The following is a 26320-nucleotide window of genomic DNA, read 5'->3' as shown; positions in this document are numbered from 1 at the left end:
TTCCTACGGTGGCGAGGAGGTCAAGCAGCCATGCCAGAGGCCTCCAAAGCCTCCAGCACCAGCACTCGGCCCGAAAGGTAAGTAAGAAGGAGGGAATGGAGGAGGGAAGGGAGGAGAGGAAGGGACAAATGCGACTTGAGCATACACGGATTTTGGTATACGTGGGGCGGTCCGGAATGGAACCCCTGCGTATACCAAGGGCTCACTGTACTTATCAACTATTTGAAATCTAAAATGGAATTAATCTACATTGGGTAAAATCTATCCTTTACAGAGACCCCAGAGAATATATTTCTGTCCTAAACAGAACAGGTTGAATCACTAATGAAAACAGTGCCCTAAAAACAAAGAAATGAAGAAACTGGGAAGAGAAATGAATACAAATGAGCACATATGTCTTGTGCAGGAAATTGTATTCACATTATTATATTTGTCAACTAAGTCTAGTCAAGTACAAGTAAAAATTAAACACAAAGTTATCAGATTTATTATCAAAACTGTAATAAGGAAAGGGGAGAATATCACTTATATCATTTCATTCCTTTTGTTAGAAATTATTAAAATGCCTTCATACAAATAGCTAAGCAACTTGATAGGAAGTTCATTTTAAATAAAGATCAAAAAGCTATTTCTATACAAAATGATATTATGCTAATAGGTTCTTTGTGCACCCTGTATTTTCTAAGGTGTATAAAACATTTATTTATCCTTAGTCTTAGCTATGATCAAGCTAGAAGAGAATTTATTTCAAGACTTTGCTCCAAGAAAGAAAAGATAAGTAAGAAATATGGAGAAAGGAGACTCCCAGGTGGTGACTTTTGCTATGACTGCCATATCCAATGTCTTGGCTGCTGTGCTTCCTTAGGAGGCTTCATATGTGCTTGCATGTTCAATATTAAATAAGGACATGAAATATATACATGTTCAGATGTTCTAATGTAGGTTTCTTCACATTTCTTTACATAGGGTAGAAATTCCTACACTTTGGAGACCTATCATCAGTGTAGAAGATAATGCAGTATAGAGGCTGGGTCTGGAAATTAGTTCACACGTTCATGCTCCTTCATCAGTGACTGTAGCATCAAGTCATCAACAAATTAATGAGTCAACACAGACGGAACACCACAAACAATACTTTCATAGTAACTGATTTCACCTTAAAACAGAGTGGCTGGGTCCAGACATAAGTTTGTTTAGAGTGGACACATTGAAACCAGTGGGACTTGAATGACTCATTTGCATTTTTTTTCATGTATTTCAAGCCTGCTGAAGTTTGGATCTAACCCAGCACTTTTTAAAAAAGAATCATTTCATACATTTGGCTGTGAGTTGTTCTTTTCTTGAGAAATCAAGCATGATATAGGTTTGTATAAAGTGGATGTAGGGCAGTAACATAGACCAAAACCTACCACACCATGGGACAAGTGTAAGACTAGATAGCATAGACAGACATAGGTGTCACACATTATTAATGACTGATGTAGAAAAATCTGTGGTTAAGAAGTATTTAAGTTCCTGTAATGTATTTCCATAGACATCTGGAAAGAAAAAGAAAACACATCCAACAGATCCTTGTCCATCATGGCTGACCGCCCAGGGAGAGGATGCAATAAAAACATCATTACCACTTATAATAAATGCATCCTTCTGAGAGGGAATTTCCATCTAAATTAAAACAAGCGATAGTAAAACCGCTTTTGAAGAAACCCTTCCTAGATCCCCTGATGAGAAATAACTATAGACTGGTCTCCTTTTTACCATTCTTGGGCAAAGTGATCAAGAGGGCAGCCCTCCAGCTCTCTCTGTCTTGGATGAAGCAGATTATCTGGACCCATTTCAAACTGGCTTTAGAGAGGGATACGGAGTTGAGACGGCCATGGTCGCCTTGGTCAATGATCTCCATCTGGGCTTTGACAGGGGAAGTGTGACCTTGTTGGTGCTTTTGGACATCTCAGCGGCCTTCAATACCATAGACCATGGTATCCTTCTGGAACGCCTGAGGGAGTTAGGTATCGGGGGCACTTCCTCTTGGGCAGATTCCAGATGGTGTGGCTGGGGGATAGAGAGCTAACATCTGGCATCCCTCAGGGAGCCATTCTATCTCCCCCATGCTATTTAACATTTACATGAAGCTGCTGGGAGAGATCATCCGGAGACATGGGCCGCGGTGTTATCAGAACGCTGATGACACCCAGATTTATTTCTCTATTTCTCTGACTGCTGCTGTGACTAGGGATGGCATCTCTCCTCTGAATGCCTGCCTAAGGTCAGTAATGGGCTGGATGAGGGAAAACAAACTCAGGTTGAATCCAGAGAAAACAGAGGTACTAGCGATAGGTTCCCTAGGTTCTGGGAAGGAAATTAGCCAACCTGTCCTGGACAGGGTCACACTTTCCCTAAAGGACGAAGTTCACAGTTTGGGAGTACTCCTGGACTCATCACTACAATTGTCATCTCAAGTAGATGTGACAGCCAGGAGTGCTTGGTACCAACTTTGGTTGATACGCTAACTGCGTCCCTACCTGGACTGAAAGGACCTTGAAGCAGTGGTACTTGCACTGGTTTTCTCTCACCTTGATTTCTGTAATGCGCTCTACATGGGGCTACGCTTGTACCAAGTTCGGAAGCTTCAATTAGTACAAAATGCGGCAGCTAGATTGGTCACTGGTTCTTTGAAATTTGACCATATAACACCTACAGTATTTGAAAGATCTTCATTGGCTACCTATTAGCTTCCAGGCGCAATACAAGGTTGTTGGTTATCACCTATAAACCCTACATGGCTCGGGTCCGAGTTACTTAAAGGAACGCCTCTCCCTGTATAATCTGCCCCACACTCTCAGAACCTCTGGGAAAAATCTGTTGTAAGTACATCCAAACAGATTGGTCTTAACTTCCCAAAGAACCTTTATCTCAGTGGCTCCTAAACTATGGAACAACCTCCCAGAAGAGATCTGTCTAATTACCTCCTTGGAGGCTTTCAAGAGCGCAGTTAAGATGGATCTCTTCTGGCAAGCCTACCCACCCAGTCTCTTGTAAGAACTTTACCCCACTCTTCTATCCAGGATTAGAACATTTTATTTATAAATGTTGACTGCACTTTTTAAAAACTGTTTTAATGTTTGAAATTATATGTTTTATTCTTGCATTTTATTGTTACTATTGGGTTGTAATCCCGCCTCGATCAACCTGGGAGAGCGGGAAAATGCAAATTATTATTATTATCATTATTATTATTATTATTATTATTATTATTTACTGCACTTTCTTCATACCGTTCCCAGTTCCAGGCATGTGTATCTAATCTACAATAACTTTCTCGCATCATTATGCATTTCTTTTTTGTACTCACCTCCAAAATAGGAGCCATCTGTTAACTTCATTTCTTTACTGGATTTAGTGATAACTCCAGCAACACCATGCTGAATGAAGTACATCTTTTTCCCCACAGCTCCTTCTCGAATAATGTAATCTCCAGGCTGGAACACCTCAAATCGCAGTTTGCTGAGCATGGCAGTTACAAAATTTGGATCAGCATTTGCAAAAAGAGGCATGGTGGCAACTAGCTTCCGGCAGTTAAAGTTGACGATCTCCTATAATAATAAGAAGATAACCGTCACATGAAAGAAAACTAAATACAAAACTCAGGAGAAACTGAATGATAGAATGTATCTGAAAGACACTCTAGTTAAGCCACATAACAAAACAAAGGTACAACTCCATACTCCTATCTAGCTGAGCCACTCTCTCAATAAAACTTACTGTACATTTTAGTGCAGGGGTGGGCCTCCAGCCCTTCCCAATACCCCTAAAAATGGATGAAAATATTTTTGAATAAAATTTTCATTAAAAACACCCTTCCTAATCTAGGGGGTCTGTGGCTAACTTATCTTTTTCTTTTGAGCTGTTTTAAGTCTAGGAGTGGCTTTTTTTTTCAACCAAGAAGTAAGCCAGAAGGCCCCTTGGGGAAACATTTTTCAAGTAAAAATGTGGGGGAGTGGCTCAGCAGAGGGGTGTTAATATTTAGTTATTTAGATGGGATATGTTAATAAAATAAATTAATAAAATGGCTCCGATATTAGTTAATCAGTTAATAAAATAATTCTTAACCTTTACGGCTGAGGGCGGAGAATTTTCATATCAATGATTTGTAAGCCATGTAGGAACTTTTTCAGGTTAATGGGGGTATAAATACTTTAAAGAAATAATGATACATATAAATAAATGTAACATTAAACTGATACCATGTAACAGTTTCTCGAAGATGACTAACTAACCCACTGTCAAGACTAATCCTGGAGATCATGGTTTTTTCTCTCCTTTTAATTTCAAAAATACCATTCATACAAATGAGTGACATACCCTCTGACATTTCACAGATGAAAACTGGGATATGTTGCCAAGCAATATCAGAGTGTGGTCAAGATGGTAAACATTATTAATGAGGAGGGACACGCAAGCTAAAAGACATTGCAGCAGTTTGCTTTCACTTAAGCCTACTTGGAAGGGCAAGTTTTCACCCTTTCCTGATCTCTGTCCCCTGCTAAGTTAATTGAGTGCCAACTACTTTTGTGCTTTGATCGCACTTTGTTGCAGCTGAAATAACTGGAGGAAAAAGGGAGGAAGTGGGAGGAAGAGAGAGAAAATGATACATTTTAAAAGCAGCTGAGAAAATGGGACAACAGAGGATTAATTGGGACTGTCCCTGTTGAATTGGGATAGCTGGAGGATATGAATGATACACACAGTTTACCTAGTGGGAAACAGTGCTATTCATCTAAAGAAATTTAAAAATAGATACAGTACAGGGCCTACATACTGCACTCCTAAACTTGCTTACTGTAATGGTAACCCCACAGAGTTCAACACAGCCAAAATATCTGTGGATGAAAAAATTATGTATGTGAATATGTATATAACAAATAGTAAATCAAACTGTAGCAGGTACAAATGATTTTTTCAACAAGACAGTAACCATTAAGAGTTGCTCTACCTTCTTGTGACATATTTTGAAAATTGCTCCACCAAACCTTTGATGAAAAAAGATCACTCATGAAACCTCTTGCCCACAAACATCTATTTTGATTTCATTTCTATTTTGACTTTGATTCTAGCTACCAAATAGCTCTATACAACATCTACAATCTTAGTGGACAGAGTACTTCTAAAAAATGAGAAGGGAGAAGCAAACAAATTAAGCATCTCTACTAGAAGAAAGTCAACAAACCAGTGACTTTCAAATTTGTTACTGTTAAGAATCTTTCCTAGCACTGATTTTGTTCCTGCTCCCGTGCACTTGTCCTAGAAAAGAAGCCCGTAGCAAGCTGTAAAGTATTCTGAGGTATGTTCGGCACATAGTCAGCTCATGCTGAGTACTGATGTTGCCTTGGATGAACTGAGAATGAAACCTAGGATAGACTGCAGGAAGGTGATGTCTACACATTGTTGGGAATGATTGCTAATAGTGGCCATGGCTTACAAGAAATCTCTACATACTTCCAAACACATACTGAAAATGACTGATACATGGGGAAGGCACAGAAATGGAAACAATGGCAGGTTACAGACTGCCATTAAAGTACGAGCGGAGGGTGTACTAGGGTTAGGAAGGGGCGGTGCTTCCGCCCCCCCCCCAATGCTAGTATGCGCTCTGCGTGCACAAAATGGCAGCGGCCGTTCCACACGGCTGCCGCCATGATGGCGTCACGAACGCGCCGCCTCCAAATGAGGCAGCGCGGACATGACGTCATCGCTCCGCATGAGGGCGCTTAATGTACCCTTTCGGCGGAGCAGGAAGGAGCTCCGAAACGGAGCTCCTTCCTGGTTTGCGTCGCTGGTGCAGCCGTGTGAAGGGTGCACCAGTGACGCAAATCAGAAAGGGGCCGAGCGGCCCCTTCCTGGGAGTCCCCGCTGCCGTTGGGGTGTCCTTGGGGCTTGAAGCCCCAAGGACACCCCTTTCCAGGCTGCGGGGAAGTGGGCTTTTGCCGCTTCCCCGCAGCCTGCAAAGCGGCGGATCGGGGCCTCAGAGGCTGCCGGTCTGGCAGCTGAGGCCCTGATACAGCGGGGAAAGGGGCAGGTGCAGGCTGCCGCTTTTCGGCGGTCTGTAACCCGCCAATGAGAACAATTTATCACAAGGTTCTGATGTTCAGCTGAATGGAATGAAGGTGAGATATGCAAGAGTCAGGACCAGCTCTGCCATCAGGCAGAGTGAAAAAGCCACTTTAGGTATCAGATGCTGAGAAGTGGGGAACACAAATGAAGTTCTGGAAGACAACCCATTGTGGGTTGCCCTGCTTTTATACCCCCTTAACGTGCTGCCCTCATGTTTACTGAAGGACATAGTCTTGTAGGCAGTGTTGAAGTAAGACAAATGCCAACCCTGTTGGCTTCTATTTATGTTTGTATATGTCTGAATTTGTTCTTCTCTTCAGGCAGCAAAATGTTCTGAACCAACCCTGACAAGACCACAGATAAGACTTTTGTGTGCACCACCACTGCAAACAGCACTGCCTGATAGATCAAGTGTGTGTCTGTGTGTGCATACATATATATGCATTTGGAGCAAATACCTTCCCAGTTATAATCTTCTCATCCTTTTGCAAATAAACAAACACTTTCTTCCATTGCAAACTGATCTAAGCAATTACCATATCCAGAAACAGGCAGTAACATCGATGGGATTTCATATCTGCACCCAACCTGTCTTTTTAAAGCCATGAACAAACAGCAAATGTTATTTCAGTTATTTCTACACTTTGGATAGGCTGAGTCTGGGGAGTGATTAATTTATGATGATGGTTGCAGCCCACATGCTAGTTAAGTGAAAGCACTGGGACTTTAGTCAATTTAGTCCTTTTTACAGACAGATGGGAGTTACAGAGCTACAGAGGCACAGTGCTGTGAAAAGAGGTATGATGGTAATACATGGAGTTGAGGCGGTAACTACATGAGATTTGTTTAGCTGCTCATTCTGAGAAAATACAGCAAAGAAATTATGGAGCAAGTGAGTCACACCATCTTTATGTCATTTGGAGGACATGTTGAGCAGAATGTAATAAACAGATAAAGCAGAGGAATTCAAACAAATAGCGAGCACATGTAGGGGTAAAGTCAGAAAAGCTAAAGCACAGAATGAACACAGGCTTGCTAGAGAGTTTAAGAACAACATTAAGGGCTTTTTTGGATATGTCCGCAGCAAAAGGAACAAGAAGGAAATGGTAGGGCCGCTGCATGCAGAAGATGGCAAAATGCTAACAGGGGGCAGAGAGAAGGCAGAATTACTCAACACCTTCAGTCTTTTCAGAAAAGGAAAGGGTGCTCAACCTGAGGATAATGGAGCAGAAGACAGAATAGGGGAATTTCAGCACAGAATAAGTAAAGAGATAGTACAGGAATATCTGGTTAATCTAAATGAATATAAATCTCCAGGACCAGATGAACTACATCCAAGGGTACTAAAAGAATTGGCAAATGTAATATCGGAGCCATTGGAAATAATCTCTGCGAACTCCTGGAGAACAGGAGAAGTGCTAGCAGACTGGAGGAGGGCAAACATTGTCCCCATCTTCAAAAAGGGGAAAAAAGAGGATCCCAACAATTATTGTCCAGTTAGTCTGACATCAATACCAGGAAGGATTCTAGAGCAGATCATTATGACCAGGCAGGCCCAGCTCCATCAGGGCTAGGCTGGAAGAAGAGACTCCTCCCTCCATAACTGTCATCTTCCGGCCTATGAGGGAGTTGACCGGGCAGGACCAGCTCCACCAGGGCCAGCCTGAAGAAGAAGAGCCCTCCCTCCAGTCCATCTGCCTTGGTCCAGGCCTCAGAGGGAGAGAAGAATGCTGGACCTGATACCCCCCCCCCCACCATTCCCTTCTCCTTTTATGTCATGTCTTTTTAGATTGTAAGCCTGAGGGCAGGGAACCATCTATTATCCCCTCTGTTGTAAGCCACCTGGATTCCCAGTGATTGGGCGGCATATAAATAAATCCTATTATTATTATTATTATTATTATTATTATTATTATTCAGTGTTTGTGAACATCTAGAAAGCAATGCCATAATCACAAAAAGTTTCAGAAAAACGGGTTTCAGAGGAAAAAGTCATGCCAGACAAATCTAATCTCTTTTTTTTGGATAAAATTACCAGCTTGGTAGATGAAGGGAATGCTGTGGATATAGTGTATCTTGATTTCAGTAAGGCCTTTGACAGGGTTCCCCATGGCATTCTTGCAACCAAGCTAGTGAAATGTGGGCTAGACAAGGTAATTGTTACATGGATTTGTAACTAGTTGACCGGCTGAACCCAAAGGGTGCTCAACAATGGCTCCTTTTCATCCTGGAGAGAAGTGACCAGTGGGGTCCCCCAGGACTCTGTCCTGGGCCCAGTGCTATTCAACATCTTTATCAATTACCTGGATGACAGAATTGGGGGCACACTTATCAAATTTGCAGATGACACCAAATTAGGAGGAGTAGCTAACACCCCAGAGGACATGATCAAAATTCAAAATGGCTTGAATAGATTAGAAAGCTGGGCCAAAGCTAACAAAATGAATTTCAACACAGAGAAATGTAAGATACTGCACTTAGGGTGGGAAAATGAAATGAACAGATATAGCATGGGGGATATCTGGCTGAATGAGACTACATGTGAAAGGGATCTGGGAGTCCAAGTAGACCACAAGTTGAACATGAGTCAACAGCGCGATGCGGCAGCTAAAAAGGCCAATGCAATTTTAGGCTACATCAATAGAAGTATACTGTCTAGATCAAGGGAAGTAATAGTCCCACATTATTCTGCTTTGGTCAGGCCCCACCTGGAATATTGTGTCCAGTTCTGAGCACCACAATTCAAAAAGGACATTGAAAAACTGGAGCGTGTCCAAAGGAGGGCGACTAAAATGGTGAAAGGTCTGGAAACCATGCCCTACGAGGAACGCCTTAGGGAGCTGGGGATGTTTAGCCTGGAGAAGAAAAGATTAAGAGGTGATATGATAGCCCTGTTTAAATACTTGAAGGGAGGTCATATTGCGGAGGGAGCTAGCTTTTTTTCTGCTGCTCCAGAGACTAGGACCCGGAGCAATGGATGCAAGCTCCAGGAAAAGAGATCCCACCTCAACATTAGGAGGAATTTCCTGACAGTAAGGGCTGTTTGACAGTGGAACAAACTCCCCCGGAGTGTAGTGGAATCTTCTTCCTTAGAAGTTTTTAAACAGAGGCTGGATGGCCATCTGTCGGGGTTGCTTTGATTTAGATTTCCTGCATGGCAGGGGGGTTGGACTGGATGGCCCTTGTGGTCTCTTCCAACTCTATGATTCTATGATTCTTTAGAGTGGAGCTTTAATAACCACTTGCCCTTTTACCATGCCCTCCACCTGTGCTGATTTTGATGGGCCAGCCCCAATTAATCTTCTGTTATAACACTTTTTCATATCCTTTTAAAATGTCCCAGTTTCCCTCTCCTCCTCTTTTCCCCCTTTGTCTTCAGCTTACTTCCGTTGCTGCATATTGAATTTGATGTGCAAAAGCACTTGGCAGACAATTAACTCAAGCAGTGAGGAGAGAGCTGGATAGGGGCAGAATCCTTTCTTTCCCAGTAGGTTCAGTCAAAAGTAAACTACTGCAACCTCTCTTAGTTGACACACTCTGATATTGCTTGGTAACATGTTCCACTTTCCATCTGTGAAATGTTGAAAGCTATTCCTTTGATAGCAAAATAATGTTGGAGGATATGCCATTAGTAGCCACTAAACAAATCAATTGTATTTTTCCTATTTGCAATACAGAATTTTTGGTTATGATCTACAAAGTCCTATACAACTTGTATTTCAGCTATCTGAAGAGCCACCCATATTCTCTCAAGATCTTCAAAAGATGCCCTTCCTTCAGGGGTTCTGAAAAAAAGCTTTCTCAGTGGCCATTCCCAGACTGTGAGACTCTCTGTCAAGGCAGTCCAGTTATCCTCTTCTTTTTTCCCCTTCTGCTGGCAGTTCAAATATTATTTTCTTCAGATAGTACATTGGCATCTAAACTGGATTATAGTTGAAAGGAAGCAAAGGTTGTTTTTCCTCATTACTTTGCTTTTAATTTTGTTTTGAACCTTATTTTATGTTTTAGTAATTTCTATTTGAATTTTACTGTTCTTAACAACTATAAGTATCTTTTTTTCTGGGGAGGGAGTTAGGCTTTAAATAAAATAAAAATAATGAGTTATATTATAGAAGCACAGAAGAGGATGCAGGGATTTAAGGGAATTCCAAGGAATGAGTAGGCTGAAGCAAAAATCTAGAGAGGAAAAATGCTGCATCAAACACAATGACAGAAAGAGTAGAAGAGAAAAGTGTGTAACCCTGGACTCTTTGCATCAGATGTCAGGGTACAGGTGTTCTTGCCAAATGCTACTTGCTCAGTATGAAGAAGAGCCTTCCTTCTATCCACCATCCTGAGGGAGAGAAAGGCAAGGCAGCTCCAACAGGCCTCCGAGGGAGAGCAGATCTGCTGGACTTTTCCCCTTCCATATTGCCATTCCCTTCTCCTTTTGTGTCTTGTCTTTTTTAGATTGTAAGCCTGAGGGCAGGGAAATGTCTAATGTCTAATTAACAAATTGTAAGCCACTTTGATAGCCTTGGCTGAAAAGCAGGGTATAAATAAATAAGCATTATTGTTATTGTTATTATTATGGAATATTTTTCTTTCATTTTCAGCTTCATCCCCATTTTAAGAAAAGGGGGAGGAAGACTTCCTGAAGTAATTTATTTACATCTTCTTTCCTAGGACTAGAAGATGTTAGAGGATATGCCAGATACTCTCTTCATATGCAGGAAAGATCTATCAGGAAGAAAGCAGTTTTTAAAAAAGATACTAATGAGAAGGAATCCATCTTGACATGTAGGAAGATGCTACTCCCCGAAAAGTACAGAACATAACGTCCAGGAACTCTCAGCTAGACTGACAAGGGTTTTTTTTCCGGGGGAGGGAGGTGAGCTCTTGAACCTCACAGTTCATCACTTATGCTCCATTGTACATCTTTTATACTATTATGCTGTTCTGATAGAGTTTCTGTAAATCACTATTCAGCTAGTGGCCTATTATAAAATGAAATAACATGTAACCTTATATATAAACCTCATATTCAATTTAGACTCATCTAGTTGTCATTTTAGGGTCTTCCAATACATCAAGAATTCCTCCTAAAGGCTATCTTTTGGAATGACATCATTTTCCTCATCTAATCTGTAGAACACTTCATTTACAGAGATGATGTTTCGATGTATTCATATAAGAATTATAAATATTATTTTTCTAAAGTTTTGGTTTTTAAAAAATCATTATTATACTACTCTGATATGATGACAGGGCAAATAAACTAATCACGTGTCACTTGAAAATGCTCTAATAATTTAACTTTTATAAACTTTGTGTGTATCTGTGCTTGGAGGACCTGCACCTTGCATGCCAGGAAATAACTCAGAAATATTTTATTGTCTATTGTATTTTGATTCCCAAACTGGACAAGGCAGAAGTATATTTTATGATCAGACAGAGGAGTTGATGAGTCTGCCTCAAGACCTATTGAGTATCAGAGTGCTGATGAGCAAGGTATGAACAGTTACGCAGAGTGTCCAGCACATTCTAAGCTTCCCTAAATGAAGGTGAAACATCTTTGTGGACCCAGTAGCAATCAAGCTCCATATTAATAAGACAGGAAGTTAGTTGGAACAGACTTTCAGTCACAAATTTACAGCTGCTACTAGATTTAATGACTTTTATGGGTTTGAATCTGCCGATCAGTGAGCCAGATGACAGGGACCACCTGCCAAACAACCATCTGGGATGGCAGATATGCCATCTGGAGCTGGGCAAGGTGAACTGCCCCCCCGCCCTCGGATGTGATCCTTTTTGCCCATACTTCCAAGGTCCTATAACCCAAGCCTCAATTCTAGATGACAGGCATACAATCCATGTTTGTTTCTCCCTGGATCTTGATTCCATACCAAAACCACTCACCAAGGTTCTGACAAATTGCTACATCCTTCAGAAGACAAGGACCAAAAACTAATATAGCGAGGAAGCATAGGACAACAGTTTGAAGTCAACTGAGGCTGGAGCATCCAGGAGCCTGCTTTTATAACTCCCATCTGATGAGTTAAGGCTTCACCCTGGCCAATCTTTGTCCCACCCACCAGCCAATGGCCTAGAAATTCATTGCCTGTTTCTTTCCACTTCTCTTGAGTCTGTGAAAACCACACAGGTTTCTGGAAGGGTAAACCTAAGCCTGATGCTGGGGTCAGAAAATGGTGCCTCCCAGCCTGAGGCCTGCCATCAGCACAGAACAATACACATGCAAATCACTCCTGGATTCCCAGTCTCACACAGTATATATAGGCCCACTTTTTCCAGGCAAGCATTCTCTGAAGATGCCAGCCACAGATGCTGGCAAAACGTCAGGAAGAAAATCTTCTAGAACATGACCACATAGGCTGAAAAACCCACAAAAAAACCCGATTGTTTAATGTATTTAACTTTTGTATTATATATTATTTTGGCTATCTTTTGACTTAACTTATAACGTAGGGGACCAATATTTAGGGAAAAGTAGAATATAAATAGAATAGACTAAAAATAAAATGAAGAGAAATTGTACCATACAGTTGCAGGCTGTAGCCAACAGAATAATTTATTTAGCAGCTATACGTAACAATATGCAATGAAAACTAGAATGCCCCCTTCCTCAAGAAAGCAAAAGATCAAGTTAGGCACTGAACTAACTAGTAATGTGCTAATTTTTGTGTGAGGTTTGATTTTTATGGGAAAAGTTAAGGACCGTGACAATATTCACAAAACCCTCTGTTTACACATCTCCCATCAGTACTTCTTCACAGGCATTGCTCCCATGACGTACCATTGTTTTGGAGATAGGGGGAATCTCTTCCCCTTGTCCTACTGCACTGGTCATATTTTTACTCCAGAGTCCTGCTACTCTATTTCTTTAAGCATCTCATGTGGCCTGGAATCTTTAAAAAAGTATCTTCCAATTATGCAAAACTAAGATGCTAATTTAGAGGCCTACAGACTGACATGGTATTTAATGGTGAAGAGCATTTCAACTCTGATTATCTCACCTCACCTTATAAATTAATTATGAACTGAAGATGATTTCCATAAGAAATATAGGCCACCATCATAGCCAAAAAGTTTGAATTATTTCAACATGTCCCTTAATCACCACTTCCATGAATACATTCATGTCCTGTTGACTCTAATATACTTTAACAGTGAGAGCAGTACCCAAGGTATTATTTTATTTATTTATTTATTTATTTTTATTTAGGCATTTATATCCTGCCCTTCAGCCCTAATGGCTCTCAGGGCGGCTTACAATATTATTTTTAATCAGACAGTTCTCTGCCCTCAGGCTTACAATCTAAAAGACACGAAACAAAAGGAGAAGGGAATGATGGAGGGAAAGGGGACGAGGTCCAGTGGTTCTTCTCTCCCTCTAAGGCCTGGACCAAGGCAGATGGATTGGAGGGAGGGCTCTTCCTTCTTCCAGGCTAGTCCTGATGGAGCTGGACCTGCCTGGTGAACTCCCTCTCAGGCCAGCAGATGGCAGTTGTGGAGGGCGGAGTCTCCTTCCTTCAGGCTTAGTCCTGATGGAGCCGGACTTGCCTGGCGAATTCCCTCTCAGGCCGGCAGATGGCAGTTGTGGAGGGCGGAGTCTCCTTCCTTCAGGCTTAGTCCTGATGGAGCCGGACTCGCCTGGCGAACTCCCTCTCAGACCGGCAGATGGCAGTTAATTAATTAATTAATTAATGCAATTCTTAAGACCTTTATTAAGAGATGCTTGCAGTTTGACTTGAAAAAATCAGGTGTATATTTCATACAAATTAAAAATGAGGTTCTTAAAAATCCCAACTTGACCAGATATGCCTTTGTCTCTTTGCCATCTTGTGGTTTAGGGTTCTCTGGGCGTCTGCGTCGGTAATTGAAGTTGCGACGGTACCGACGTTGAGGTGGCTGCTGACCCTGGGCCTCATCCCCCTGGTTCTCTTTGTCTTCTTCGTTGCCCTCCTCCCTGGGCTGTCGTTGGCGAGGAGGACCCCTGTGATAGCGTGGTCTGTAACCCCGGTACATGTTCTGCCTGACAGGTCTGCCTTGTTCTCCTGCACCCTGGTTGTCAGCACCCTCCACTATCTCTCCTTGGACAGGAGCATTGGAATACTGTGGCCGCCGGCCATAGGGCCGACGCATGTAGTAGGGTGGGTACCGCCTCCTGCGGTAGGGGCGGTGCTGTTGGGACTGGCCTTCCGGCAAGCTCTCCAACCCCTCGTTCTTCTCCTCACTCTCACTGTTTTGGTAATTCTGCTGGTAGTTGCGTGGAGGACCTCTACGCCGTGGATATCGTCTGTACTGGTTACGGTCTGCTGCATATTTGCTGCCTTGCACTGGAACACCACCAGGACCTGTAACGTTGGCTGCCTCTGCTCCCTTTTCTCCTTCAACCACGTCAAACTCCACAGTCTCTCCATCTCCTACACTGCGGAGGTATTTCCTGGGGTTATTCTTCTTTATAGCAGTCTGGTGGACAAACACATCTTCCTTGGTGTCATTCCTGTTGATGAAGCCATAGCCATTCCTTACGTTGAACCATTTCACTGTCCCCAAAACCTTCGTTGCGATGACCTTCTTGTCCCCGCCGGTGGGGGGCGCTGCCGCCGAGCCGTTGTTGTTGGTTCCGTTGCCGTTCCCTCCGCCGCCGCCTCCTCCTCCGTTGTTGCTGCCGCCGTTGCTGGGCTTGGCGTCCGGGACGACGACGGTGGAGGCGGCGGGGGCTTGGGCCGCTGCTGATGTTATATTATCCCTTCAAAGCTAGTGCCTCAGATGAAGTATATCCATCAGGCTGATAAAATGCTATCATTCTATTGTGGAAGTTGAAAACTAATCCTAGTTTCTGTCAAAATCCATGTCAAAACTTGTGAACATACTGCTAAAAGAGTTGACGTAAGGATGTTGAAACTGTAAGAATGGAGTGAGCTTCAAATTATACTTCTGCGTAGAAAGCACACTGCATTTGAACAAAAGTTTTACAGAATTATTATGTTTAGAATTCTACACTCAGTTATGGACATACTTTGTTTTCCCAAGAGTTCAAATTTCTTCACAATTGAGGTGGAAGAAATACAATATACATACATACATACATACATACATACATACATAGTTTTAACATGTTTGACAAAGGAATCACAAAGGCTATAAAGTCAAACTGACTTTATAGTCAGTATAGTCTGACTTTGCATCATTTTGATTGCAAGATTGTCAAATTGGCAGTTTGAGGCCTGGGTGCCGCATGATGGGGTGAGCTCCCATCACTAGTCCCAGCTTCTGCCAACCTAGCAGTTTGAAAGCATGCAAATGCAAGTAGATAAATAGGTACCACTTCAGCAGGAAGGTAAACAGCGTTCTGTCCAATCATGCTGGCCACATGATCACAGAGCAGTCTCTCACAACGCTGGCTGTTCAGTTTAATAACAGAGATGAGCACTGCCCTCTATGGTTGGACACGACTTGACAACCTTGGCCCGTTCCGCACAGGCAAAAAGTATGTGCTCGGCACGTACTAGGTTTACGAAAGGGCGTCCCTTCCGGACACCCTAACCCTACTACGTGCCGAGCATGTACAAAATGGCAGCGCCCTATACACATGAGCGCCGCCATCTTGACGTGCCAGATGCTTAGCGTCCACACATCGCGGCTCACTTATGACGCCACAAGTGCGCCATTTGGCACCTTGCAGAGTCATAAGCGCGACGGAAAAAGAAGCCACTTTTTGTGGCTTTTTTTTCTGCTGCCAGGAACCCTCACCTTTTGGAGGCTGAGGCTTCCCAGCAGCGGAAACGGAGGCGCTGGCAGACCGCCCATTTTGGGAGGTCTGTAAAGTGCCCTTGTCAATGGGGAATACCTTTACCTTTTAACTAACCATATATACTCAACTATAAGGTGACCTCATGTGTTAGTGATGGGCAGGTTTTAGGGCCAAAATTATGGGTTATGATCTGACTTGTAGATAAGTTGAGAGTAAAACTTAGGAGCATATAACAAAAAATGTAAAGGACACAGCAAAGAAAAATGATGTTAAGGAACATACGCAATAGGCATAAATATTTGTTCTAATCATAAAATCTAGATGGATGAGGAGAGAACTTTGGTAAATTGTGGTTGTATGATGTGTGAGGAAGGCGACCAGACACAGGGAGGGCTTATAAAATTCACACATGTCAAAAAGGATGTAAAGGCAAAAAAATGGTACTATGTTAGCAGTGATTATAGCCTCTAGTCTTAATATGATCACTGATTTTAATGCAGAAAAGCTGACAAACATAAACAAATGTCTTATTCAAATAGTTCAAAGCCAATTCCTCTCAAGCGCTTCTTTTAGGGGAAGCACCCAAGAGCTGCCACCACCACCATTTTCCCATGCAGGTATTCAAAAAGGTCAGAAGCACCACTGTGCTGGTTAGAGTAGAGAAGGTTCGTGCTTCTTTTAGGTTCTCCTAAAGCTCTTGCCTGTCACCACTCTTGCTGAGCTACAGTACTTATAATGATGTGTGGATAAACCCAGATTTTTGGGTTTAGTCATTTTTTGACTAAAATTTCTAGACTTATATTTGAGTATATACAGTATTTTTTTACCTGAGATGTTTCTTACTTTTAATAGCCACATGAGCAGGTAGGTATCACATGGTGCTCTCCTTACTTGCCGCAATTGCACTGACTAGTGCAGGAAGGGGATAATTTGTTTTAATAATAATAATAATAATAATAATGTTTTATTTATGTTTTCCCACCTCTCCTGAAGTGGGTTTTCCATTTGTTTTTGAAGATTCACCCAATTTCACAAATGTTTTCATAATCAGGATAGAGAGAGCTTGAGGTTTAAAAGCATTCAATGTGGGAAAATGTAAAACTGAGAGATTTCTCTATCTCTGCTAGAAATCTATTCTAATAACCTTGGCATGCCTGTTTAAGGATCCTGTTGTGTTGTCATGATCTGCTGTTAGGTTGGCAATCCTATGCATGGGAGACCTCTATGAGTCCCTGTTATAAATAGTCTTCTATTAATAATCTTCTGATTTCTTGACTGTGGCCACCATTTTGACTAATCACTGAGTCAAGGTACAGAAAATCTTGGACACATTTGATGTCATCATTATGCACTTTAAAGTTATGTAAACTTCTGTTTACATTCTGTCAAGAAAGCCATAGCGCTGCATTTGCAAAACCTGAGTTGGGTTGGTGATAACAGGGTGCCTTGTAGGGTTTTTATACACAGGATCACCATAAGTCAAAGTCGGTTTGATGGCAATTGGCAACAAATGTCTCTAGTCATTATTCTTCTGTTCTTAATATACAGCTGCATATTAAGTTTTTGCACTTTCCTCTGTAACTTTCTTCAGTTAAAAAATATTTAGGGGTAGCTGTGTTGGTGAAATGCAGAGAAATGCAAAGAAATCCAAATTATGCAAGCAGCAATATTTTTATTGGGCCAGCTTGAAAACATACATTATGCAACCTAATGAAGCTCCACTGGCTACTTCATCAGGCAATGATGTTAAGAATCATACAAGAGAAAAATAATGACAATATTAGAGACACAGGCCAACATTCTGTCTGAACTGTTGTCACTTATGATGTTATTGTGGGATTTCAGTGCAGGCAGAGGCCCCTCACCTTACTGGCCATGTAAAGACTACATACAAAGAACAAAGGTTGATCCACATCTTTGATGTTTTCTGTGTCATCCGCATATCTTAAATTATTGCTTCTGCTTCTGTTAATTTTCACACCTCTTTCCTCTGAGTCTAATGTGCTTGTGTGCTATCGGACAATTCTGGCTAAAGAAGGAAGGTGCAGGGAGGCCAACAAGCTAGTATGAGTCAAATAAAAAAAAACTTAGGAAAGTAAGTTTTTTTAGGAACTACAACTCCCAAATCTTATCTGCTGTCCGTGGGATTCTGTGAGCTCTAGTTCTATAAAAGTAGTATTTCCATGCACTGCCCCGGTGATATATCATGTTTGCTGCAATAATGTTTGGATTAGTCTTTCTCACCTGTAAGCACAAGCAAGGTGATCTATACTTGCCAGTCACAAATGACACCCAACCCACAAATACGTGAAATCACAATTAATACAGAACACTTCTGTACCAGAAGTAGTATCATGAAGTTAAAGGCTATATTGTTACGGACTATGGTTTTCATTTGTCTACTGGATTTAATATATTCTACTGCTACAGAGGATGGTGAATATAAAGTTCATTTGCCAAAGGAATACCATAAGGAATGGAAACTGGGGATAGCTTGATTTCAGTTGTTTGCAAAATGGGCCAATGGAAGTGCATTGGTGTGCTCTGTGTTCTTAAGAATGGTCACATAACATGTCTGGTTTCGATAACAAATCTCTTTGCACAATGCACAAAAGGTTGAGAGCATGAGGTTATATCCCAAATACCAATTATGCTCTCTGAAAATGAAGTATCCCAATGTTCTATATTCTACAAGGAGACATGATCTGTATCTATTTTCAGCCAAGATCTTCTCACACTACTATCTAAAAATAGGCCAGCTCTGAACTTTAAATAACGGCTCATAAAGGGTATTAACCTCTTTCACAAAGCAAGGTTTGTTGTGCTACTGTAGCTCTCAGCTTTACAACCTGCATTGTAAAGCTGTTGCTGTATGCTGCCTCTGCACAGCAATTATTTTATAATTTTCATCTGGAATTGATCTGACTTGTGCAGCAACATTGAGCATGAATTAACATTCAATTGAAATAGAATGATGTCCTGTGCATTCGAATAGGGATATTTTGCTATATTCAGGTGGTGTCAAACTAAAGTGGGTTAAACTAGGACTGGGCAGATCTGGGTTCAAATCCCAACTGAGTGAAATGTCACTAGGTATCTTGGGTCAGCCACTATCTCTCAGTTTAAACCTCCTCATGATACAGAATCAACATGTTTAAATGTTTTAGCATTCCAATTTAAATGCAATTTTATTGGTGCATGGCTTGATGGAAAATCCAGTTAAATGAAAGCACCACATTTCTTTAATATTTAGCCTTCCTACAAGCATATAGTCAAAATATATCCCTCTGAACTCATTTGGCTGAATCCAAAGCTTTTAGTTCTTTAAAAGGTGTTGCTTCCATTCCCAGAAGATGTCTATTGTGCATAAAATCAATCTTTCTGTGAATGGAACCTTTTGTTCCATTGTGTCCAGTTCTGGGCACCACAATTCTAAAAGGATGTTGAAAAACTGGAACGTGTCCAAAGGAGGGCAAGTAAAATGGTGAAAGGTCTAGAAACCATGTCCTATGAGGAACAACTTAAGGAGCTGGGGATGTTTAGCATGGAGAAGAGAAGGTTAAGAGGTGATATGATAGCCCTGTTTAAATACTTGAAGGGATGCCATACTGAGGAGGGAGCTGATTTGTTTTCACTTGCTCCAGAGACTAGGACCCGGAGCAATGGATGAAAGCTACAAGAAAAGAGATTCCACCTCAACATTAGGAAGAACTTCCTGACAGTAAGAGCTGTCCAACAGTGGAACAAACTCCCTCGGAGTGTTGTGGAGTCTCCTTACTTGGAGGTCTTTAAACAGAGGCTAGATGGCCATCTGTCGGAGATGATTTGATTTGGATTCCAGCATGACAGGGGGTTGGACTGGATGGCCCTTGTGGTCTCTTCCAACTCTATTATTCTATGATTCTATGATTCCAACCCATTACATTTACTGGGATTTTATTCTTGTTGTGCGCCTTCAAGTCATTTCCAGGTTATGGTGATCCCAAGGTAAAAGACCTTATGAGGTTTTCTTGGCAAGATTTGTTCAGAGAGGGTTTGCCACTGACATTGACTTGCCTGAGGTCACCCAGTGGGTTCCATGGTTGAGCCAGGAATCAAACACTGGGCTCCACTATACCACAGTAACTCTAGACTATACATGTGTAAAAATAGTCCATCATAATTAGGCCTAAAATCCTGTAATTTAAGTATGTTGTGTAGTGGCTCAAGATATTTTTGACAAAACACATTTAGATAAAGTTTAATTCTAAACACATTTACCATATTCTATTAAGAACTTTCATTTGTAAAGCAAGCTGTGTAGCACTTTGTTGTATTTTTTCAACTGAAATTGTTTGGTACTGTTCAAAGGGGGGGGGGGTCCCATTAAAGAAGGTTGAAATACAAGATCAAAGGTTTACCCTCCATCCATTATTCTGGCTGATAGGGTGAGAAATTACTGAGAATGGAAAAAATCCCTCTTTGGCATTATAAAAACAATTTAGGAATGATGGAACCTAACCACCTTTATGGCCTCCACTTCACCTCCATGAAACAAACTAATGGAATCAATTACAACCTGGGTAACAGCCAGATAAAAACATTTTTCATTATATCCAGAGTACCAAGATACGTTTTGCAGGAACTCTTGGACATGAATTAATGAAAAGCAATAAAATAATAATAATAATAATAATAATAATAATAATGCCCCTCAGTTAAATGCCATTCAGCTGCCTTACTTGTTATTATCTGTAATAAATAGGGAATGGGATCCAAGAAGTCTTTGTAAACCAAGGTCAGTTAATGAAACTCTATTCTCTAGATGATTTAAGAATAAAGTACATATCTGGAGACAATTCTTAATGTGTGTTGGTGGTTTTTATTTTGCTAGTAATAAGCCTGGATACTTTATCATGCAGTAATTTGACTGAGCCATGTCTCAGTGTTGTTCCTCTAATATCTGTTTGTCATACCATGATCCTTCCTTCATCTCCAAATATAGCATTTAGTGTGCTTTGTTTTGGACTGGTCATTAGAAAATAAACACAAGATTACTTTGTAACCTTGCTCCAGCATACATCTCTGAAGAAACCACATGGCTGAGAAAAAATATTTTAATGGTTAGAAATACAGTTTCCCCATTGAATAAGGTTTGGGGAAACTAATTGTTGAAAGGAATCCAAGACACAGTGTACTCTGTAACAATCATCTCTAGCATGATCTACCACATGTATGAGGGGATTTGAACTTTAGTGTCATTACTGTGCAGATGAAACTCAACTCTGCTTCTCCATTCTGAGATAGCTACAAGGATCTGCACCCAGGGCAGGGTGAGTGGGTAATGGATTGGATGCGGCAAACAATTTTATAATTAATCCAGACACATGCTTCTGCTTATTAGCAGTGTCAGTGAAAGAATTCCCCTTGATAAGATAGCATTCTTCCCCTCCCCAAACAAGGAAGAAGACCTGAGGCATAGGCGGGTTAGATGCGCAACAGTATTATTAATTTAGCAGAATGAGCAAGGAGAAAAACAGTTTTAACTGCTAGTTAACCTCCTTTCACTGTGGTTCTCAGTACCACAAGTGGAAGCAAGGAGAGGAATCTTTTTATCCATCAGTTTGATATTAATCAGTCTGCCATTATTATTATTATTATTATTATTATTATTATTATTATTATTGCTCTTCTGTGGAGAGTGAGATCAAATTGCTTTGACTGAGACTCAGTCACTGTTATTTTTTTTTATTTCTTATGCTGACAAACAGACAAACAAAACTGCCTTGAACATCAAATTTCTCACTGAAGTGCCTGTCCCAATTCTTGTTTTGCAAATTAAGTGTTTGCAAATTCTCACAACTCAGTTTCAGAGCTCATAAATACGTGAGCCAAGCATGGAGAAAACCAAAAATCCCATATGTTTAATGAACAGCAATGAACTTCCCCACATCCCTGCTCCCAATGCACCTTCTCTTCACTAGCAGCTGTGAAAATGAATTGGGCATAGGGTTTGACAAATGGCTACTGACACTGGGAATACCAAAGTATTTCCAGTTTTGTACTGTCCTGGCCTGTACAGATGTCATATACAATTAGCCACATTAGCCTGAATAACCTCACTCATTTGGGGCAACAAGGTACACGTATGAGGCTAGACTTTCTGCCTGATCTCCAAAGTTTAACCTGCCATGATGATTTTAGAAGGGCTGGAATATGATTCTTCGGAAGCATAAATTGATTTCTGGTAATTACAGGCATATTAATTCAGAGACTGAGCATAAGCATCACCTCTTGCATATTTTAAGCCCTGTGGTTCATGGGGTTCATAATGTCCCTAATGCTGTGCAAGTAGAATATATATATAATATAGTACACACCGCAATAAAGCGGCATGTTCCCAGGGATACTAGGGTTAGGGAGCGTGCACCAACCGCTAGTACGTGTGAGGGGTGCCATCGTTATGCAGCGCTGTCCACACAGCGCACGTAACAATGATGTCACACACTCGCTATGTCCAAACGGCATGGCACACATGTGACGTGTCCACGCCGCCTCACAGTCTGGTGGCAGTGTGGAAAGCAGCTTCAAAACAGAGCTTCTTTTGGGCCACACCAATGATGCAGAGGAGAAAGGGGCAGCGGCGGCCACCCCTTTCTCCTTTTTAGTGCCAGGGTGTCGTTGACGCCTAAAGTACCTAAAGTGCAAGGGCACCCCTTTTCCCGGCCAAAGAGAAGCAGCATTTTGCCGCTTCTCTTTGGCCTGGAAAAACGGTGGATTAGGGCTTCAGGGCTGCCAGTGAGGCTGCCCTGGCCCCAATCCAGCACTAAAAGGGCCGGGTGCAGGCCGCCCCTTTGGGGCAGACTATACCACGCCACACACACACAATTACTGGCATGCCTGAGCTATTGGCTGCTACCACACTGCAAAATTAATGCAGCTTGACACTGATTTAATTCTGTAGTATAGATGCAGCTATAGCAGGGGTTCCCAACCTGGGGGTCGCGCAACCCTTTCATGGGGGTTGCCAGGTTGGGAATCCACCTGCCTCCCCCTCCCCTTTTCTCCACGGGTGCTGGTGCTAGAGCAGGCACCGCATGGGGAAAAGGGGAGGAGGCGGGGCTCCCTCCTCTTTCCCGTCTCCTTGTGAGTGCTGGCCCCGGCACAGACACTCACAAGGAGAAGGGGATGGGGTCGGGGCTGCCTCCACCTCCTTCCCTTCCTTCCCACGGCTGCCAAACAGCCACGGGGAGGAAGGAAAGGGGGCGGGGGTCCTCCTCCTCGCCTCCCTTCTCGCGGCTGCCAAACAGCCATGGGGAGGAAGGAAAGGGGAGTCCTCCTCCTCTTCGCCTCCCTTTCCGCGGCTGCCAGACAGCTGCGGGGAGGAAGGAAAGGGGGCAGGGGTCGTCCTTCCCTTCCTTCCTGCAGCTGTCAGACAGCCGTGGGGAGGAAGGAAAGGGGGCGGGGGTCTTTTACAAGACAATACAGTAAGCAAAAGTGGTTAAAGTCTAATCATTAGGGTGCCCAAAATTCATATTCAGTGGATTGAATGTATAATTATACACTCTGGAAACATCTGAGAGCAAAACTAGGATAATCCCTTCATTGATGGAAGATTCGGAGGCCACATTGTGGGGCTCAGGAGGCCAAAGTGGTTCCATAAGCCTAAGTCTTATCACCCCTGTTTTATTTCTCCATTCTTTTGATTTTTGCTAGTACAGAATAGGCTGCTTGAGTCCTCAGTGAATTATATAGGCAGTTCATACTACCTCCATCCTGTAGCAGCTGTATTTGTTGGCTATGTATTTCCAAACCTATTACAGAAGTGCTATTTTTGAAGTTCAAAGCCCTAAATATTTTGGGTCCAGGTTGTCTTCAAGGTCTGCCTACATCTACATGTACCAACCTATCTTAAAATCAACTTCAGGCAATATTTGGCTTCACACATTTGCCGATACTGTTCATCCACAGTCCTTGCAACTGCCTCCAATTTGTCAGCATTATCAAGCCAATTTGTTAGCATGATCAAAACAGTCTGGATGTTTGGAACATCCTTCTGTTTTGCTCCAACAAATTATGCCAAAATGTCCTCATTTTGGAGAAGAACCACCATTTTAGTCCCCCTCACCTGTTAAAATGGGTATTGAATTTTTAAAAAATAGAAATTATTTCATTAATTCTGGCTTGAATTTGTTGCTTATAGTAGATCATATTTTATGTTTGGTTTACCTTCTTTACCTTGTCCTCTTGGCTGGCAGTCTGATATTTTTCTTTATATCATAGAAATCATAGAGTTGGAAGAGACCACAAGGGCCATCCAGTCTAATCAATTATGAATTATTTACGCCAGTTCTAGTGGTTCATTTACAATAGAGGGTAGAATTTAAATGTTTTTAAAAGCATACAGATAAAAGTTCCTTGCTGGAAACATTTTGTGTTCAAATACCTGTAATTTCATAAATACTCAAGTCATTGAACTTGTCTATGCCTCAGCTCTCTTAAACCAAATGTAGTGGTTACTAGGATACTGGGTAGTATATTTTCCTATGCTTTTTGTCAAATGAACAGGTAAGATTGGGTGCCAGTTTAGATTTCATAAAGGTGACTGCAATAGGGAGCCAAGATTCAGTCAATGCTCACACGTGGGTGCATTCAAGGTTACATTGGAAAACAAGCATTTGTTGCATTTTTAAAAACTGTTCCTAAAAAACATGGCTGTGTTATCAGCATAGGACAGATTCTTTTCTTGAAACAAAGGATCTTTTGCTTTTGGCATACATACCTAACACCTACATAGCCTTCAACATTTCGCAGCTGAAAACTGGGACACGTATGGCCAAGCAACATTGTTAATAAGTTATTAATGATCTCCGTTTTTCGCCTCCTTGCTGCAGACCTCATGCTGCACCAGTTGAGATAATCAATAATCACTATAAAGCACACAAGCAAAAATATGAATCAGGTGCTTAAGCCAGACAAAGAGCTGGTGTGTTCCCAAACATCTGCAATCTAGAAATCTATTTCAGATGTACACATGCATTATGAACTGATGCACTAAATAAATCGGAAGGGAAAAGTGATTGGTTAAGGGTCATTTGAATGACCCCGTAGATCAATTTAAAATGCAGAAGGAGCAGCTGCCAGCAGTTTCTTGGCTTGCTAAATTTCACTGATAGCAGATTAGAGGAAATGTTGAACTAAGAGAAGCTGCTCACCCCACCTCAAAGTTGTGTGATTCAGAAAGTGAAACAACTGGGTCCCAGACCAAGTATTTTTAATCCCCATTCTTCCATGTGTGCCACATGCAGCCCACCAAGACTCTTCTGAAGCCTGTGACCTCTTGAAAGCCCTATCACCAATAAATGCCACTTGATGGACAATTAGGTCTTCAGATGGTGGAATTCTCCTGTTCCTCACATCTTTTAAATCTCAAACAGATTTTTTTAAAAAAACAGTCATACCTTCCACTCACTCACTGGTAAAAAGAGACAGGTGCATCCCATGGAGATCAGGGCTATGAACTTAGAATCTGGGCAAGCCTGGTTAGAATTCTGTGAAATGGGGCTTATGTGGCAAAGCATACAAAATTGAGATTGATAAAGAATCAGATAGGAACACAATGAAATAGTTAGTCCAGTAAAGACAGAATGAAGGCCAGTTAAGAAAAGAGGAACTGATGAGATCTGAATAGGGTTTAGGGAGCTGGAAATATGAAAAGACCTCAGGGAGTTCATGTTTAACCCTTTATGTAAAACATCTTTACTGGTTTGATTTTCTACAACTGTGCATGATAGTTTTCATTTAAAAAGTGAAAAGGAGAACTGTCCACCCTTTACCACATTGAACCTGCTTCTTCCATCAACTCAGCCACAGTCCAGAATAACAGTAACCTTGAGCAGTAACCAGATACAAGGAGGCATCCTGAGGGGAAAAGGGCAAGGTGAGTGACAAGAGTCCTAGTGTTAGAAATGTGGGGAAAACCCGGAAAGGGATTCCCTCACAAGGGGCAGTGGAAAATGGAGAAGATGCACCCTCTAGATCTTTCATGGTTGTTCACCCTGTTCTATTAGAGCAAGTGTGGGGAAACCTTTGATTCTCCAGATCCTTTGGACTACAATTCCCACATGCTTGTATCACTTCCATATCAGGTGAGATTGATGGGAATCCTAGGCCAAACCATCAAGAGGGCTAAAGGTTCTCCATCTCTAGAGTGTGATCCAGTTTTCAAGTAACTGTATTTATCCATCTGTTATCTATTTAATTAATTTATATCCCACTTTCTCCTTTCACAGAACATAAAGTGGCAATGTCCCCATTTACAACTGGTTCATCTAGCTGGCATTTCCATTTTTCTGCAGTAAAATAACATATGATCTCCCTAACAGTAAAAACCATACATGTCATGAGAGCTTGCTGCATCTCAGAATCAACGAGTTGTCTGATAAGATCCTCCACTTTAACAGGTATCACCAA

The 26320-nt window shown here is 41.7% G+C and overlaps 1 protein-coding gene and 1 pseudogene across 1 annotated transcript in view; both read right to left on the bottom strand.

Annotated features, from left to right (window-relative positions):
- Positions 1 to 26320, bottom strand: part of HCN1 (hyperpolarization activated cyclic nucleotide gated potassium channel 1) — a 287755-nt gene that overhangs the window by 42183 nt on the left and 219252 nt on the right. Inside the window, exon 6 of the mRNA XM_089495810.1 lies at positions 3353 to 3593. Within this exon, the coding sequence (XP_089351936.1) occupies positions 3353 to 3593 (241 nt within the window). The remainder of the gene's footprint in view (positions 1 to 3352; positions 3594 to 26320) is intronic.
- LOC149324061 (Y-box-binding protein 1 pseudogene) lies at positions 5128 to 24748 on the bottom strand (annotated as a pseudogene).

Source organism: Sceloporus occidentalis, unplaced genomic scaffold (assembly GCF_023333645.1).
Source record: "Sceloporus occidentalis isolate IW3139 unplaced genomic scaffold, rSceOcc1.0.p SCAF_1, whole genome shotgun sequence".
In the NCBI taxonomy this organism is placed as follows: domain Eukaryota; kingdom Metazoa; phylum Chordata; class Lepidosauria; order Squamata; family Phrynosomatidae; genus Sceloporus; species Sceloporus occidentalis.
This window is presented reverse-complemented; position numbering and strand designations above follow the sequence as displayed.